At 43.6% G+C, this 18,425-nt stretch overlaps 1 protein-coding gene across 5 annotated transcripts in view; it reads left to right on the top strand.

The window, feature by feature from the left end:
- The window catches only part of LOC144772899 (arylsulfatase D-like), a 417,503-nt gene that overhangs the window by 155,053 nt on the left and 244,025 nt on the right, over positions 1 to 18,425 (top strand). For all 5 annotated transcript variants that reach the window (XM_078657579.1, XM_078657576.1, XM_078657575.1 and 2 more), the window contains one exon: positions 9,350 to 9,471. In XM_078657579.1, the coding sequence (XP_078513705.1) occupies positions 9,350 to 9,471 (122 nt within the window). The remainder of the gene's footprint in view (positions 1 to 9,349; positions 9,472 to 18,425) is intronic.

The raw sequence follows: 18,425 nt of genomic DNA on the forward strand, positions 1-18,425 counted from the left end.
TACCTGACATTTGATTGGTTATGTACCCGAATATATATAAAGGAAGAGAAGGAAACACAGCCATTTTGACTACTACTTCCTGGTGTACATTTCAATAGGATTTTCATTAATAACTTCAACTTCTTTTTAAAGGTAAGTTGTTATTTTTATAACTGAAGGATATTTTGCACTTTAAGTTAATATGGCAAACTTTTTCTGTTAGTTATATACTATCCCTCTGTAGTACTTATAAATTTAGATACACTTTTTTATATTCCTACTTCCACTCTGATACTATACACTGCCCAAAGATAAATTCTCTGTTAAAAACTGCCTATCTAAAAATAATCCCAACAGTGCCCTACCTCTACTAATATATATTTTTTTTATGCAAATTTCAGGGAAAATGGAAAGTGAACAAAACATTTCATTTGAAATTGTCCTTCCAGAGTCCAACACAGAAATCATTGATCCAAATGAGATTGAATTTATGGATGAAACTTGGGACCAAGAACTACTGCAATGTGTACAAGCAGTAGATAACCTCCTTGCAAATGAGGACATTTTACAACCTCAGAGACTACAATCTATATTCCATGATTATTATGAAATTTCTGACAATGAAATGTTAGAAAGTTTAATAAATTATGAAACACAATAAAAAAAGCTTAAAAAATAAAAAAAAATAAAAAATAATCAACAAAACCAACAATCAATTAACATACAGCATTTGAAAAGTCTATCATTCATTTTTCATTGTGGTACGCTCCCCAGAACGCTTCCCGGTTCGCGTACCGGGCGCTAACCACGAAAAAAAACAAAAAAAAAAATTTTTTTTTTTTGCTTCGCGGGGCCCCTTTAAAACCTCCACATTAAACCTAGGGGGTCAGCGAGGATCTACTATGCCCCCTTATAGTTATTTCCCCCTTTGTTTTGGCCTCCTCTTGTCTCTCGATCCTACCGAGAGACAAGATGGCGGCCGCTCCGGACTGTTTAGAATGTTGACAGACACCGGAGAGCCAATCAGCTTCGCTACGCGAAGTTCCGTTACGCGTCAAGTACGCGAACCGGGGCGCTGCCTGGTCCGCGCTTACAGATATATATCTTTTTTTGAACGTTAATTTCTCAAAATCCACTGCAGCACATATATTGAAACCTACAAAAGGCACATCGGGCTACCAGTCCCTACAATTTTGCCAAGTTTCGTGCAAATCCATTCAGCCGTTCGGGCTAAAAGTGAGGCTAACCGCCCTATGGAAAACTCAATGTTAAAAACACGTTTTGGGACCCCCCTTTTTTCTCGGCCCCCCCTGGACCAACTCCCCCCAAATTTCCAGGGGCTGCTCAGAAACAAAATGTTCCATTTTGCTGAAAATTTCAGCCAATTCCGTCCACAAACGCCAAAGTTATTAGACATAGAATTTTCAAAAATCCCATAGGGAAAAAATCCTAACTATATATACCTACTGGCGACCGCCAGTAGGTAATATATATATATATATATATATATATATATATGTATATTACCTACTGGCGATAGCCAGTAGGTATATATAGTTAGGACCTAGTTTCCATAGGAAATCCACAACATTCTATTGGGAATAACTTTGGGTCCCAAAACATGTTTTCCCCATGTTAATTTCCAACGGACGTTCAGACACGGCTACAGCCGGAACCGCTGAATGGAATTACACCAAACTTTGCAAAATTGTAGGGACTGGTACGCAGAAGTGCCTTTTCTATATTTGGTGCAAATTGCTCCAGTGGTTTTTACGAAAATTAACTTCAAAAACACATATATATCTATATGCGCGATTCGAGCGCTTAACGGTACGCCTACCGGGGTGCGCACCCGGCGCGCCACGGAAGTGCGCGAGCGGAAAGGTGATTGGCTCTCGGGTGTCTGTAAACATTCGAAACAGTCCGGGGAGTCCGCCATTTGGTAGAACCGAGACAAAAGAGGTGAAAAATAAAAGGGGAAAACGTTGAAAGGGAGAAGGGTAGAGACCCCCTAGGTTTTCTCAGGGGGGCCTAGAAGGACCACAAAGGGCAAAAAAAAATGTTTGGGGGGGGGGGAAATTTCGCGGAGTAAGCTCAGGGTGCAAGTACATGGGCGTTTACAGGTACCCTGAGCGTACCACAGGGGAAAACAGTGAAAAAGGGGGTCCCAAAACGTGTTTTTCAACATGCAATTTTCCATAGGACATCTAGCCCAGAAGGGCTAGGGGGTCAGGGGATCTCTACCCTGCCGCATTTTTGTGTTTTCCACTCTTGTTTTTGGCTCTCTTGTGCCTCAGTTCTCCTGAGAAACAAGATGGTGGCCAACACTTCTTGGTTTGGACAGTTTGGAATGTTGACAGACGACTGCCAGCCAATCAGGAGTGCGCGCAGACCTTTCCGAGCATGGGCTGCATTGATTGGCTGTGAACAGTCCAAACCAATCAATTAATCAATCAAAGCATTTATATAGCACACTACTCACCCGGAGGGTCTCAAGGCACTGGGGGAGGGGGGTCCGCTACTGCTCGAACAGCCAGGTCTTGAGTTGCTTCCTGAAGGCGAGGTGGTCCTGGGTCAGGCGGAGGTGGGTCGGGAGGGAGTTCCATGTCTTGGCGGCGAGGTAGGAGAAGGACCGTCCCCCTGTGGTGGCTCTTCGGATGCGGGGGACAGCGGCAAGGGCGTGGCCGGTCGATCGAAGCTGGCGTTTGGGAGGGTAGAAGTTGAGGCGGCTGTTGAGGTATCCTGGGCCTTGGTTGTGTAGGGCTTTGTGTGCGTGGGTGAGGAGTCGGAAGGTGATTCTCTTGTTGACCGGGAGCCAGTGCAGGTCTCTCAGGTGTCCGGAGATGTGGCTGCAACGGGGGATGTCCAGGATGAGACGTGCTGAGGCGTTCTGGATCCGCTGGAGTTTCTTCTGGAGCTTGGCGGTGGTTCCGGCGTAGAGGGAGTTGCCGTAGTCCAGACGGCTGGTGACGAGGGCCTGGGTGACCGTCTTCCTGGTCTCGGTGGGGATCCACCGGAAGATCTTACGTAGCATGCGCAGTATGTTGAAGCACGACGAGGAGACGGCGTTGGCTTGTCTGGTCATGGAGAGGGAGGAGTCCAGGATGAAGCCTAGGTTGCGTGCGTGGTCTGTTGGTTTGGGTGCGCTGCCTAGGGCGGGGGGCCACCAGGAGTCGTCCCAGGCGGAGGGTGAGGATCCCAGGATGAGGACTTCCGTCTTGTCCGAGTTCAGTTTCAGGCGGCTGTTCTTCATCCATTCGGATACCTCTTTCATCCCTTCGTGAAGGTTGGCTCTGGCGGTGGCGGGGTCGTTGGTGAGGGAGAGAATCAGCTGGGTGTCGTCGGCGTAGGAGATGATGTTGAGGTTGTGCTGGCGTGTGATGTCTGCGAGGGGGCTCATGTAGACGTTGAAGAGGGTTGGACTGAGCGAGGAGCCTTGAGGAACGCCGCAGATGACTTCGCTGGCTTCAGATCTGAACGGGTGGAGGCGGACTCTCTGTGTCCTTCCGGCGAGGAAGGAGATGATCCACTCCAGTGCCTTCTCCTGGATTCCGACGTTGCTGAGTCGCTGCACTAGTGTACGGTGGCAGACAGTGTCGAAGGCCGCGGAGAGGTCTAGGAGGATGAGGGCTGGTGTTTCTCCGCTGTCAAGCAGTGCTCGGATGTCATCGGTGGCTGCGATCAGGGCGGTCTCGGTGCTGTGGTTGGCCCGGAAGCCGGACTGCGAGGGGTCGAGGGATCCGTTCGTCTCGAGGAAGGCAGCCAGCTGCTTTTTGACGGTCTTCTCGGGAGCCAGGAAACCAGGAAGTTTGGGCAGCCATCTTGTGCTCGGTAGACCGAGGCACAAAAGAAGCAGAAAAATAAACGTGTAGAATGCAAAAAGGGGGCAGGGTAGAAACACCCTCACCCCCTACGGCTGCTCAGGTGGTCCCACAAGGATATTAACATATTTAAACGTTATCCGCTAATAGAATTAGCATTTAGAAAACCTTTGAAATTTATTGAAAAAAAACATAGGTTTCAGGCCTTATATAGTTAGAAATTCGCATTTAAAAAACCTTGCAAATTCACTGAAAAAACCATAGGTTTCAGGCCTTATATAGTTAGAAATTAGCATATAAAAAACCTTGCAAAGTCACTGAAAAAACCACAGCTTTCAGGCCTTATATAGTTAGGAATTAGCATTTAAAAAAACCATTGAAATTGCTCCTATATAGTTAGTTGTACTAACTATATTTCGCGCACCCGCAATCCACTGCTGATGATGTCACATACTACATCATTCATGACATGGTCAGTGACATCACTGATGACATCTCAAATGTGCCATGGAGCGCATTTGCACACTTGTCACATCATGCCCCGCCCTTCCCTTCACCACTGTGACCCCTTGGCGCATTTTAAGTTGGGGGATTACGACCCCTTGAATCCTGAGGGGCCCTGGGGTCCAACAAGCCCACCAGGTACCTCCAGTAAGCTCCACAGAGCTGCTTTGCATAGAGGTAGTCCAATGCCACGCTCCTTTTAACACCTCTCTGCAATGCACCTCTGTGGCGCTTACTAGAGGTACCTGGTGGGCTAGTTGGACCCCAGGGACCCTCATGCCGGAAAAAATGCGCACACCACTACACTGTGGTGCAAGGGTGTGCCAGCACTGGAGGATAGAAAAACATTAGCATAGTAAATATGGTACTGTTTCTCCCTCATCCCTTGACAGAATGCAGTGCAGAAACTTTAGTTGTTGCAATGCACCAAACTTCAACAAATTTGCCACCAAGCGGTTGTTTCTCTCTTTATGTATTTTCCACTGTATGAAAGGAGTCTATAAGCGTGTACGTCTGGGATGTGTTTTTCCACATCCCAATATAAAATATTTGTTGAGCGGCTATTACGATAAGTGCATGTCTAATTTTGTTGGCAAAAAAATAATTTGATCTTCACCAGATTCTTAACTAGGATGTATCACACCTCCTTCACCAACGAGTACCTGTTGGCTGGTATCTGGTCACAGAAAGATAGGATTAAACAAGCAAGTATGGGATGCTTATCTTGTCGATTGTAAACATTTCCTGTCTTCTCATGTCACACTTCCTCCCACCAGGCTGTGAATGTTGGCTTGATGTAGCATTCTCATTGTTGCCTGAAGAAACATAAGACATTTATGAAAGTATGTTTTGCCATTTTGTCATCATAAAATTTAGAAAAGCACCTATCTCAGAGAAAACTTTTCAAGGAGCATACAGGTAGGCCAATAAGATGGTTCAGTAAGTGAAAACTTGTCAAAGTTATTAGTGGGTTATGAGTTTGAATCCCATCAACTTTGACTCAGTACTCTATACATCTGATGTTGGTAAATGATGTGCTAACTTTGTGTAATTCTCTGATCAATTGCATTAAGAGTTCTGCTGGTGCCTGAATGAAGGCAACCGACCAGTCATCAGCTACTTGAGTTTCAGTATCAGCTGCGAGCTTGGCTTCTTCCTTACTTCTTCTTATACTGCCTGTTCCCATTTCCGGGTATGACTCTGATCATTTCAATATATTTCTTCCTGTGAATATCCTGCCTTAAGCTTCATCAATGTAAGAAGTTTCGAACAGTCTGTTAGTCAAAGCATCTTTCTTTGGCAATGCACCATAAAAGAGTAAAACAATTCAACATACAAATAAAATTACATAAAACAACTGTATCGGCTAAAATTACAAACCATAAAAACAATAATTTCCTACCAGGCTTGGAATACCTATAAAATTGTGTTAAAATAAAATCTTCTTAACAAAGCTTTAAACTGGTAGCTTCATCTTTAATGCCATAGTTAAGTGCTGCAGCTGTTCTAAGCTGCCTGGATGAATGACAAAGATGGTATAAATCACAACACGGAGAAAGGTTTTTAGGCAAGATAGTTCAGATGTGCTACGAATTGATTTGGTAAAAGAGGCTGCATTGCATATTGACTATTATTGAATCGATTCTGATTTTGTGATCCAACTTACATACTAAGAGGTCCATTTGCAAAATCACTATTTACAGTGGGACACAATCAGACCTACTTCATTAATGTGCATGAGGTAGATCACAAATTGTGACCTACTAGGATTGACTACAATCACAAGAATGGTAGCTTTCTGGGGTCTCAGATCACTATCTCTGTGACTGCTTTTCAATAAAGCAATTTTTTTCTCAAATGAAGCCTGTTTTCCTAAAAGGAAAATGGAATGCTTTTAAAAAATACTTTTTTTATAGAAGTTTTTATGCGTAAGTAGGAGACCCGTCCTCTTTGTACATCAGTTACTAACCCAACTTCAGAATGTGTAACTTTTATCTGCTGTGCAACCGGATTACGGTTTCAAAATATTGATACATCAAGGTCAGCATTGCTATTTGGAAGCAGTGCCAAAAGCAATCCCCTTCTAAATACTGATTAGGGCTTCTAAATCTATTTAGATATTTATATAACCTTTTCTGAATCACTGATTGTGTATAGTATTTTTGAAAACAGCATTTTCACATTTACAAACCTTCTGATTTACCGAATCAGAGGGTTTGTGAATAATGAGCCCTTTATACTCAGTGCCCCCACTGGTGAAGAAAAACATGTGAGTAGAGACTTCACATGCTCCCTCCACTTTTGGCTACTACATGGAGAAATTAAACCTCATGTCACGCGGGTTTAAAAAAAAAATTAACAGTGATTAAGGTTTATACAAATCAGTTGTGAATGGTGCAGATAAGAACGGTGGAGCGGTGGGGCAGGTCGTGGCAGGGTGGAGGGGGAAGTCAACAAATGACAACAAGGGAAAATAACATTTAAAAAAAGAAAACCCCTAGCCTTGCTCTCCACGCATCGCTGATTCGGTGATGCGGCAAGCGCAAGGTAAGTGGTTTTCTTTTTAAAAATGTTTATTTTCCCTCGTTATTGTCTGTCGACATCCACCTGCCCCCACCACCGCTCTTACCTGCACTGGCTGCATTACAAATTAATGTATATTTTGAGGTAACTATTGTAACAAGCATTATCAAAGGGCTAGACTTAAATGTGCCAACGAATGCTAACATAGTGTTTACAATAGATGTTTAGATGTGGTACATGCACAAATGATTTTTATCACGTTAAAGACTGCTCTCTTGACTTTGCCAATGTTGAGCCAAACGTGTGATGATTGATGTAGTTTTCAGATGTAAAATATCCCCTCATGCATTGTTATGTTATGTTATGATGAATTTATCAAGCGCGCTTACACCATAGGTTTCTTGGCGCTGTTCGTACACTAGCAGCTGCGGGGGTCCGATTTATCAAGATTGCCCAAAGAGCCAGGTTTTCAGTGCCTTTCTGAAGCCCAGAAGACTGTCACAGTTCCTAACTGAAAGTGGGAATGAATTCAAGAGCCTAGGGGCTAAGTAGGCAAATCTAAGCCCGCCTTGTCGTTTTAATTTGATTGATGGAGTGGACAGAAGATGGGCGGAACGGAGATTATGTGTGGGGATATGTCTGGTGATTAGGCTGCTAATGAATTTGGGGCTTGTGCAGCACAAAGCCTTAAAGACTATACCAAAAGAATTCCAAAAGAAGTACTTCCTTGAAATCAACTGATACACCAAATATATAAAATTCACCAAATACACAGACTAGCTGAAAGCACTAGAAGAGTGAAAAATATTCGTATGGCCAAAGTGCACTGTATTTATATTTTAAAGAATTGACAACGATATGTGGGTAGTAGATGTTTAGCAGTTTATAAGTTTATTTATAGGTGCTTTCTGCAAAAGAAAATGGAATTTCCTTCAATAGAATGAAAACAGAATCAGAAACAATCAAACACATTTCTAAGTAAAAAGAGAAAAAGAACAAAAAACATCCTAAGAAAAGAAAAGAGCAAGAAAAAAGGGAAAGGAAACACAGTATCAGTCTGTATGGCCTCAGTGAGGAAATAAGGACATGTAGCGGAAGGTTCCATATCTCCCTGTGTCTTTTGTCTTAAGTCTGAGCTTTTAGCAAGGTATCATACCACACTTCTTAATCTCAACTTTACCAAATGGTCACATGCATCTCTATAAAAAAAAGAGAAAAAGAGGGGGGGAGAAAGATAAGATAAAAATGGAAAGGAAACACAGTATCAGTCTGCATGTCCTTGGGGCAGTGGTGGCCAGCATGTCTCGCGGGTGGCGGGCGGGCACGGGGGTGTCACAAGGGGGGGTCGAGGGGAGTGGGGGTTCATGGGGGTTTGCGCATGGTGGAAATAAAAAAAGTGTTTTAAATAAACTTACTTTGCCGCTGGCCGGGTCCCGCGTTTCTGCTCCGGCTCTCCTCATGCACATCAAGGAACAGGAAGCTTACCCAGGCTCCCCTGACCAATCACAATGCTGCAAGGGCAGTGTTGTGATTGGTTTTGAGTGTCCTGGATCAATCCTAAACCAGGGAATGGGGGCCTGGGAATGTTCTCCATGCAGGCTGTAATGGTTTGGGTATCCCATGAGGGCCGACCACACAGTCATTGCGCACTTAGGAGTGGGCAAACCACTTCTCCATTGCTCCAAGACCAGAGGGCCCCGCCCACCCATCTGCCAGCACAGCAGCAGGAAACAGCATAAAATTATACTAACGCAGAGTTATTATTTTACGATTCTTCTTCGCACTGCTCAAAAGCGGTGGGGGTGATGCTCCTCCGCCATAGCAGAGGAGCCGCTGCACAGAGAGGAATATTTGCAAGTTTCAAACACCTTAATAAGGCAGATTTTTCTGTGTCTTTTCTCTAAAGTCTCAGCTTTTATCAAGGTATCATTCCACACTTTTTGTTATCACCTCCGAGATATCACTGAACAGATAAAAGATGGTTCTTCATCTGTCTCTAACTATTCATTTTCCAGTATGTACCATTGTGTTTCCTCTGATTATGGCACATGCTGGGTATTTTAAGAAAAAGTGGGGTCACAGAAGCCGCCAATACATCTTTTTAAATGTAATTTGTGTACAGTGCGTAGGCATCCCCTGTTTTACTCCACTACAGTGTTTTCTGAGAAGACCTCTGTTTTAGCCTTACTTGGGATGTTCAGAGATCTGCGCAGTCAAGTAACACTTAAATAGTGCAGATTTTTTTTTTCGCAACAGAGCTCTGATTTTGCAGATTATTTTTGCAAAACTCAAAATTCTATATACTGGAGGGTTTGCTCAGTGGCCCACGTGTAAAAGATGCAAGATGTATAGGAAGAAAGCTTTTCCATGAAAAAATATGTTCTACCAAAAAGTTAATGAAAATAAGTGCGTTGCATTACACTTAAAGAAACCGATCCATTTTAATGTTTCGGTCCATACTTTGCAAATGGAAAGATCTAAAGTTCTATCTATTGTACATGACTGGCATATTTTACTTTCAGCACCCCTAACATTGACAGACTGGCAAAGGAGGGAGTGAAACTCACTCAGCACATCGCAGCAGCTCCTGTATGCACCCCAAGCAGGGCAGCCTTTATGACAGGTCGATATCCTATTCGATCAGGTTAGTGTTTTTAAATTAATTTGTTTTATGTGAACTTCTCTTTTAATGCAACATCCATGTCTTTAATCCTAGTGTGGTTTCTTCTCAAAATTCACCCTATCATCATCACTGCCCATAATGACTGACTGCTGGTCACCCAGTATTTCTCTCACATTATCTGCAGTTTTGAGCTATTTCAATATTTAATCACCCATCCTAATAGGTGTAATAACCCATACTAAGCAGGGTTTAGTTCAGATTCACAGAAATTTGCCTACAATTAAGTAAGACATATTCCTCGCTTTCTACAAAATTTCCAGTCAACAACGCTCATCTAATCACGGAAGAAGGTTTTGTGAATCTAGTCACAGTGCTCTTCTACAAACTGATTGCAAAAAACACAGTTGATGGACAGAATGTAGAACAATGTCATACATTCACCCCAGTACAAGGATCTGGGCCTAAATCCATCGTTTTTTTGCACTCCACACCACCCTGGGTTAGACACTGGCTATATGCAAATCAGCTCTGACCCTGTGCCTCATGGGAACAGTCCAGTCCGAAGTACCAAGCCATGTCTTTCCCAGACCGGAATCAAGCATCCAATGACCGGTTTCTGGCTATCAGCCTTCATCAGCCTGGATAGCTTGACTCCAGTGGTGTGGAGAGCCTGGGACTCACGTCTGAGCATACCCAGCCCACTCGGGGTGAAAATTTCAAAAAACACAGTTGATGGACAGAATGTAGAACAATGTCATACATTCACCCCAGTACAAGGATCTGGGCCTAAATCCATCGTTTTTTGCACTCCACACCACCCTGGGTTAGACACTGGCTATATGCAAATCAGCTCTGACCCTGTGCCTCATGGGAACAGTCCAGTCCGAACTACCAAGCCATGTCTTTCCCAGACCGGAATCAAGCATCCAAGGACCGGTTTCTGGCTATCAGCCTTCATCAGCCTGGATAGCTTGACTCCAGTGGTGTGGAGAGCCTGGGACTCACGTCTGAGCATACCCAGCCCACTCGGGGTGAAAATTGAAAATTAGCCAGAAACCGGTCCTTGGATGCTTGATTCCGGTCTGGAAAAGACATGGCTTGGTAGTTCGGACTGGACTGTTCCCTTGAGGCACAGGGTCAGAGCTGATTTACATATAGCCAGTGTCTAACCCAGGGTGGTATGGAGTGCAAAAAAACAATGGATTTAGGCCCAGATCCTTGTACTGGGGTGAATGTATGACATTGTTCTACATTCTGTCCATCAACTGTGGTTTTTGCAATTCTCACCCGAGTGGGCTGGGTATGCTCAGACGTGAGTCCCAGGCTCTCCGCACCACTGGATTCAAGCTATCCAGGCTGATGAAGGCTGATAGCCAGAAACCGGTCCTTGGATGCTTGATTCCGGTCTGGAAAAGACATGGCTTGGTAGTTCGGAGTGGACTGTTCCCTTGAGGCACAGGGTCAGAGCTGGTTTGCATATAGCCAGTGTCTAACCCAGGGTGGTGTGGAGTGCAAAAAAACAATGGATTTAGGCCCAGATCCTTGTACTGGGGTGAATGTATGACATTGTTCTACCTTCTATCCATCAACTGTGTTTTTTGCAATTTTCACCCGAGGGGGCTGGGTATGCTCAGACGTGAGTCCCAGGCTCTCCACACCACTGGATTCAAGCTATCCAGGCTGATGAAGGCTGATAGCCAGAAACCGGTCCTTGGATGCTTGATTCCGGTCTGGAAAAGACATGGTTGGTAGTTCGGACTGGACTGTTCCCTTGAGGCACAGGGTCAGAGCTGATTTGCATATAGCCAGTGTCTAACCCAGGGTGGTGTGGAGTGCAAAAAAACAATGGATTTAGGCCCAGATCCTTGTACTGGGGTGAATGTATGACATTGTTCTACATTCTGTCCATCAACTGTGTTTTTTGCAATTTTCACCCGAGTGGGCTGGGTATGCTCAGACGTGAGTCCCAGGCTCTCCACACCACTGGATTCAAGCTATCCAGGCTGATGAAGGCTGATAGCCAGAAACCGGTCCTTGGATGCTTGATTCCGGTCTGGAAAAGACATGGCTTGGTAGTTCGGACTGGACTGTCCCCTTGAGGCACAGGGTCAGAGCTGATTTGCATATAGCCAGTGTCTAACCCAGGGTGGTGTGGAGTGCAAAAAAACAATGGATTTAGGCCCATATCCTTGTACTGGGGTGAATGTATGACATTGTTCTACATTCTGTCCATCAACTGTGTTTTTTGCAATTTTCACCCGAGTGGGCTGGGTATGCTCAGACGTGAGTCCCAGGCTCTCCACACCACTGGATTCAAGCTATCCAGGCTGATGAAGGCTGATAGCCAGAAACCGGTCCCTGGATGCTTGATTCCGGTCTGGAAAAGACATGGCTTGGTAGTTCGGACTGGACTGTTCCCTTGAGGCACAGGGTCAGAGCTGATTTGCATATAGCCAGTGTCTAACCCAGGGTGGTGTGGAGTGCAAAAAAACAATGGATTCAGGCCCAGATCCTTGTACTGGGGTAAATGTATGACATTATTCTACATTCTGTTCATCAACTGTGTTTTTTGCAATTTTCACCCGAGTGGGCTGGGTATGCTCAGACGTGAGTCCCAGGCTCTCCACACCACTGGATTCAAGCTATCCAGGCTGATGAAGGCTGATAGCCAGAAACCGGTCCTTGGATGCTTGATTCCGGTCTGGAAAAGACATGGCTTGGTAGTTCGGACTGGACTGTTCCCTTGAGGCACAGGGTCAGAGCTGATTTGCATATAGCCAGTGTCTAACCCAGGGTGGTGTGGAGTGCAAAAAAACAATGGATTTAGGCCCAGATCCTTGTGTTGGGGTGAATGTATGACATTGTTCTACATTCTGTCCATCAACAGTGTTTTTTGCAATTTTCACCCGAGTGGGCTGGGTATGCTCAGACGTGAGTCCCAGGCTCTCCACACCACTGGATTCAAGCTATCCAGGCTGATGAAGGCTGATAGCCAGAAACCGGTCCTTGGATGCTTGATTCCGGTCTGGAAAAGACATGGCTTGGTAGTTCGGACTGGACTGTTCCCTTGAGGCACAGGGTCACAGCTGATTTGCATATAGCCAGTGTCTAACCCAGGGTGGTGTGGAGTGCAAAAAAACAATGGATTTAGGCCCAGATCCTTGTACTGGGGTGAATGTATGACATTGTTCTACATTCTGTCCATCAACTGTGTTTTTTGCAATTTTCACCCGAGTGGGCTGGGTATGCTCAGACGTGAGTCCCAGGCTCTCCACACCACTGGATTCAAGCTATCCAGGCTGATGAAGGCTGATAGCCAGAAACCGGTCCTTGGATGCTTGATTCCGGTCTGGAAAAGACATGGCTTGGTAGTTCGGACTGGACTGTTCCCTTGAGGCACAGGGTCAGAGCTGATTTGCATATAGCCAGTGTCTAACCCAGGGTGGTGTGGAGTGCAAAAAAACAATGGATTTAGGCCCAGATCCTTGTACTGGGGTGAATGTATGACATTGTTCTACATTCTGTCCATCAACTGTGTTTTTTGCAATTTTCACCCGAGTGGGCTGGGTATACTCAGACGTGAGTCCCAGGCTCTCCACACCACTGGATTCAAGCTATCCAGGCTGATGAAGGCTGATAGCCAGAAACCGGTCCTTGGATGCTTGATTCCGGTCTGGAAAAGACATGGCTTGGTAGTTCGGACTGGACTGTTCCCTTGAGGCACAGGGTCAGAGCTGATTTGCATATAGCCAGTGTCTAACCCAGGGTGGTGTGGAGTGCAAAAAAACAATGGATTTAGGCCCAGATCCTTGTACTAGGGTGAATGTATGACATTGTTCTACATTCTGTCCATCAACTGTGTTTTTTGCAACCTTCTACAAACTGATAGCTGATATTGAAGGTAGATTCAGGACAGAAACCATGGATCAATGCCTCCCCACCACATTCACTCAACATAGGCCCGTGCAGGTAAGAGAGGTGAGGCGGTGGGTCTGGGTGGGGGGTTCAAAGGATGATGGCGAGGGAAAATTAATTAATTATTTCCTTAATTTTCCGTCGCCATCGTCCATTGAAATCCCCACCCCCCCACACTGCCCCACTGGTCTTACCCGCATGGGTCTTGGCTGTACTCACTATTACTCAGCATATACACGACAAAAAGTTGTGCAGTCAGAAACAAAGTTAAACACTAGGGATCCCTGCTTGGCCATTTAAAAACCATGGATGTAGGTTGTTACAACGCATGCTTTTACCACGCATGCTTTTACAATACAGGTTTTTCAACGCAAGTCGTTACAACGACTTGCGTTGGGGGGTGCTGGATAGTGAATAGTTTAATTTACTATTCCAACTCCAGTCCCCGTGAATAGTAGGGAAGGTGTTGGATAGTAAATTAAACTATTACCTATCCTAGAGCTCCCCCCTAGCGCAATTTGTTGTAATGACATGCGTTGAAAAACCTGCGTTGTAAAGGCACTGCGTGGTAAAAGTTGTGTCGTAAAGGATGTTTCCCAAAAACCATACATCAAGGCGATTTGTCAGTGAACTTAAAAACATGGTCTTCAAAAGTGTAATGTGGGAACCTGCAGTTTCTGTGAAGATGTTTGGTCACATTTTAAAGCGAAAAAGCCCATCTTCCTAAATATTTTGTCCTATAACAAATCTCAGTGTAGAACAGTGTGGCTGTGTTGTTTCTGGTCAGTCATTCCTATCTGTATAAAGAAAGAGTGTAACTACAGTGTTTGAGGCTGAAATCATGCAACGTGTGAGACCTGCCAATGTGACTGTTATCTAAATTAAAAAGGTGCAAGCCTTTATTTCAAAGTAACAAATGTGGAGAAGCTAAGCACAGTTCATGCTGGTTTCAGAAAATGACTATGTGGATAACTTATTTATAGGCTTTCTGGATTTCTTCACAGGCTACAGCCCAGAAATGGGTTTTCTAGGCCCTCTGGCACTAAGGACATAGGGCCCTAGTATAACTATGTAGTGTCAGTCCGACCACTGCCACAGTATTTTGATTGTGGTGGTCGGGCCCTCACAGGACCGCCATGCTTGCGGAGATCCCTTGGTGGTGACGCAGCAGTCATAGGCAAAGTAATATACTGATGGTGCCACTGCAGCATCGCGGAGCATTTTATGAGTTACCTTACCAGCTCTCTTTCCAAAGGCAAGGAGCCCGCCATGAAAAGGGTGATGGTGGAACAACTGCTGCCTCTATGCCTAGGAGAGCATTCAGCGGAGCATATGTTCTGTCCCCCTCGTATTGCACCCTCAGATCCTACACTGCATGGACTGCACAACATTAGGAGTGCACTCCACTCTATAATTGTGCAGTCTAAAGCGTGCAGGAACATGTAGTGGCGGTCCTTCAGTGATGCCTTAGAAAGGCACCGTCATGAGACCGCTGCAGCACCGTTAACGTGACCTGGATTCCAGTCGGAATCCGGCAGGTGGTCTCACTACATGTTTGGCTGTCTTCCCACAGAGCACTAGTGTGGCGCTCTGCTGGAGGACCACCAAACTTGTGAATATGCCAACTTGAGACAGAAAACCCTGACAACTGCAACCACTCCACAACCCAATAACCATTACTTGAGTGAGGTGTGCTCTAGGTATCAGTCAGTCCAGTGAGGGACAGTTAGTGGAACCCTAACCCTCCTTCCTTGTGAATAGACACATTTAAAAAACATTAGGAAATTTGGAATATATTTTAGAGATTTATTAAAATTTAAATTCTTTCCTAGTGCATACAATATCAATAGTAATAATTATACAAATAATAAGATAGTTGCATTGATACTGATCAGGAGGCGAATAATAGAAAATATTACAACATAGTGCTGGTAAAGCTTTGTTATATAAATATCTCTCTGCTAAGCTAAACTTAGCACCAAAAGAAACCTACTTCAGGTTCTGTAGATGGTTCACACCCACAAACCTTTTCCGAGCAACATAACTAATGATCAGCAAAAAACCGGCAGCTGCTGTGACCGTCTATCTCTGCAAGTTAAGTATACAAAACAGTGATGAATGGAATGCTTGAATTAATCTCAGCCACAGGTAAATACTTGGTGCTGCGGCCCAGATAAGAGGCCACGCAGCCCCATTCCTTTATTTACAAAATAGATATATTAAAAAAGGAAAGGGCGAAACCAGGGAATGCGAAATCTGGTTCGGTAATTTGTTACTGGATCGCATTTTGCATTTATCATTCATATATGGAAGGGACGTGCTTAGGGTGTCCCTTCCAAATACCGAATTGGTATGGTATGTATTACTGTTTTGCTACCAAATTCCAGATGCAAAACAGAAATACTATACCCCCAGTTTAAAACTGGTGATAACTCATTCGCAAAGGGGAAGGGGCCCCTTGGAGGGTGTCAATAATACAATATTTTAAGAGCCCTTACGGAGCACTGCCTACTCTTAAAAAATTGAATTGCAAAGTTTCCTTTTTTCTTTTTAAATGCATCATGTTTTCCTTAACTCCTTCCGTGCTCATGACGAGCTCAGCTCGTCATGAGACACAGTGCTCGTGTGCTCATGACAAGCTGAGCTCGTCATGAGCCGTGGAACGCTCACACATGGGGATAAATCCCCTGCTGTGCTGAGCGTTCCACACAAACGAGTGTGGCCGTGACGAGCTCAGCTCGTCATGAGCACACGAGCACTGTGCCTCATGACGAGCTGAGTTCGTCATGAGCACGGGGGTGCTGTGCACGCCCGCCCCAGCACAGCGGGGGAATTACCCCCGCTACGAAGGGGTTAAAGGAAAATGGGTTACATTAAAAAATATATATATGCTTTATTAAAATGCAATCACAGACATGGTGGTCTGCTGACCTCAGCAGGCCACCACCCCTGTGATGGCTGTCACCTACTTCATTAATAGGCCTGAGAGAGGTCTAGTTGTGACCCACTAGGAATCACTAATTAACCTCAAAAGAGTTTCATACATTAGGAATACCAATTTCTTAATTGAGATTGAAAGAGAATCGCAATAGGGAAATCGGTATCCCTAATCTTTGTGCATCTGACCTTTTTTCCCACTTTCCCCACTGTTGCACGCACTTGAGTGGGAATAGTAAATGTAACCCCTCCAAAGTCCAACGCTTTATCTAATTTTGCACTGACTTGGGAACAGCAAATCTTATCCTTTTGATGCCCAACACATCCCCATTCCTTTATTTACAAAACAGATATATTAAAAAAGGAAAGGGCGGCTCCAAAGTCTAACGCTTTATCTAATTTTGCACTGACTTGGGAATAGAAAATCTTATCCTTTTGATGCCCAACACTTTCCCAGCTTTTGCACAGACTGGAGGTGGTTAAGTAAATATAACCCCTCCTAAGTTTAATACTTTCCCTACAGTTAAGCTGCTTGCAGTAGGAATAGTATATGTATCCCCTCTGAAAGCCTACACTTTCCCTATTGTTGCAAAAACTCGAGTGGGAATACGAATCCTAGACTCCAACACGTTTCCAAATATTGTTTAACGATATCTATTATTATTATTATTTGTTTATTTTTTTATTTAATATTATTTGTTCACATAGATAGATAGATTTGGTTAATGTTTTGCAATTGATTTGATTGATTTGTTAATATGTTTTATGTTTCAAACACACACATGCATATATATATCTATATATAGGCTTTTTATAGTATTTAAAAAATAACAAAAAAAGTAATAGAATGTAACGGAATGTCAAATATATATATTTATAATAATGTTACCTCATATATATATATATGACATCTCAAATGAAATCACTGTATGACATAACTGATGAAATCTCAAATGATATCACTGATGATATCACTGTTGACATCATCCAGTGAATGAGCGTTTCTAAAAAGTTTAAGAATGTTATATGTATGTGTGTAACTTTGTCGGGTTTAAGCGGAGCTCTACCAAAGGTGCGGGATATCGCGGTCGAGCCAAATCGCTACTTATTTAAACACACATCCTCCCTGGCAGGAGTAAACAGGGTCGCACTCCCGCATATGTTTTGTAATTTTTCTTTTTATTTTCTGGTTCTTTAGCTCATAGCTCAAGTGAAAGCTACAGACCAATGCGTTTCGGTCTTACCATAAGACCTTGATCACGATCCTAGTTCGCACTCAAAAAATAGCCAGTAAAGTACTTTTTTGTATTCGCTAGGTCATTTGCTGTCAGCCTTGTGGAGCTCTTCTAAGCATTATGTGATATGTAATTCCCTATGAGCAATTTACTTCTCCTTTCATTTACAGTGTCAAAATATGTGCATAATCAAAACAAATTCATATAAAGGTGAAAGGGTGAAGAGAACATTAATTCAATCATTATTGACCATCATATTAATGGGATATACAGTCATTAGCAATTTACATGATTATTTTTGTACATTTCATTCTCAAAGAAAGTCAACCCCTCCAGTGAGGTAATCTCAACCAATCCATTTTTCTTACTTTCAGTTGGTGAGTCTTCACTTCATGTACTCTTATTAAGTTACATTTCTGTTCCAATAAGTCAATCGATTGTTTCTTATTTTTGTGATTGTGCACTAATTTTGTTGTGTGTATGAAGTAATGACCTGTGTGTATATTTATTTCATCTTGATTTTATCTATAGGTGGATGTACAGTTCTTCAGTTTGATTCATCCCGTTGGGTGTCAATGTTCTCCGATTGATAATTTGGCGTAATTCCTTTTGGCTTAAGGCTCTTTCCCTGTTGCTGCCACGATCATTCAGTGGCAGTGTTTCTATCCCATAGAATTTCAAAAGTTTCCAATTGCTCATGTGGAATTGCTCCATATGTTTTTCCATTGCATTTGTTTTATTCTCATAGGATTTTGCCCGAACATGTTCCAATATACGCTTTTAAGCTTGCAAATTGTGCTGCCTACATATTTAAGTTAGCATGGACATTCAATCACATATACTGTGAACTGACTTTTGCAAGGATTAGTTCTTTGATTTTCCACATTT

This window comes from Lissotriton helveticus, chromosome 8 (genome assembly GCF_964261635.1).
Source record: "Lissotriton helveticus chromosome 8, aLisHel1.1, whole genome shotgun sequence".
Taxonomy (NCBI): domain Eukaryota; kingdom Metazoa; phylum Chordata; class Amphibia; order Caudata; family Salamandridae; genus Lissotriton; species Lissotriton helveticus.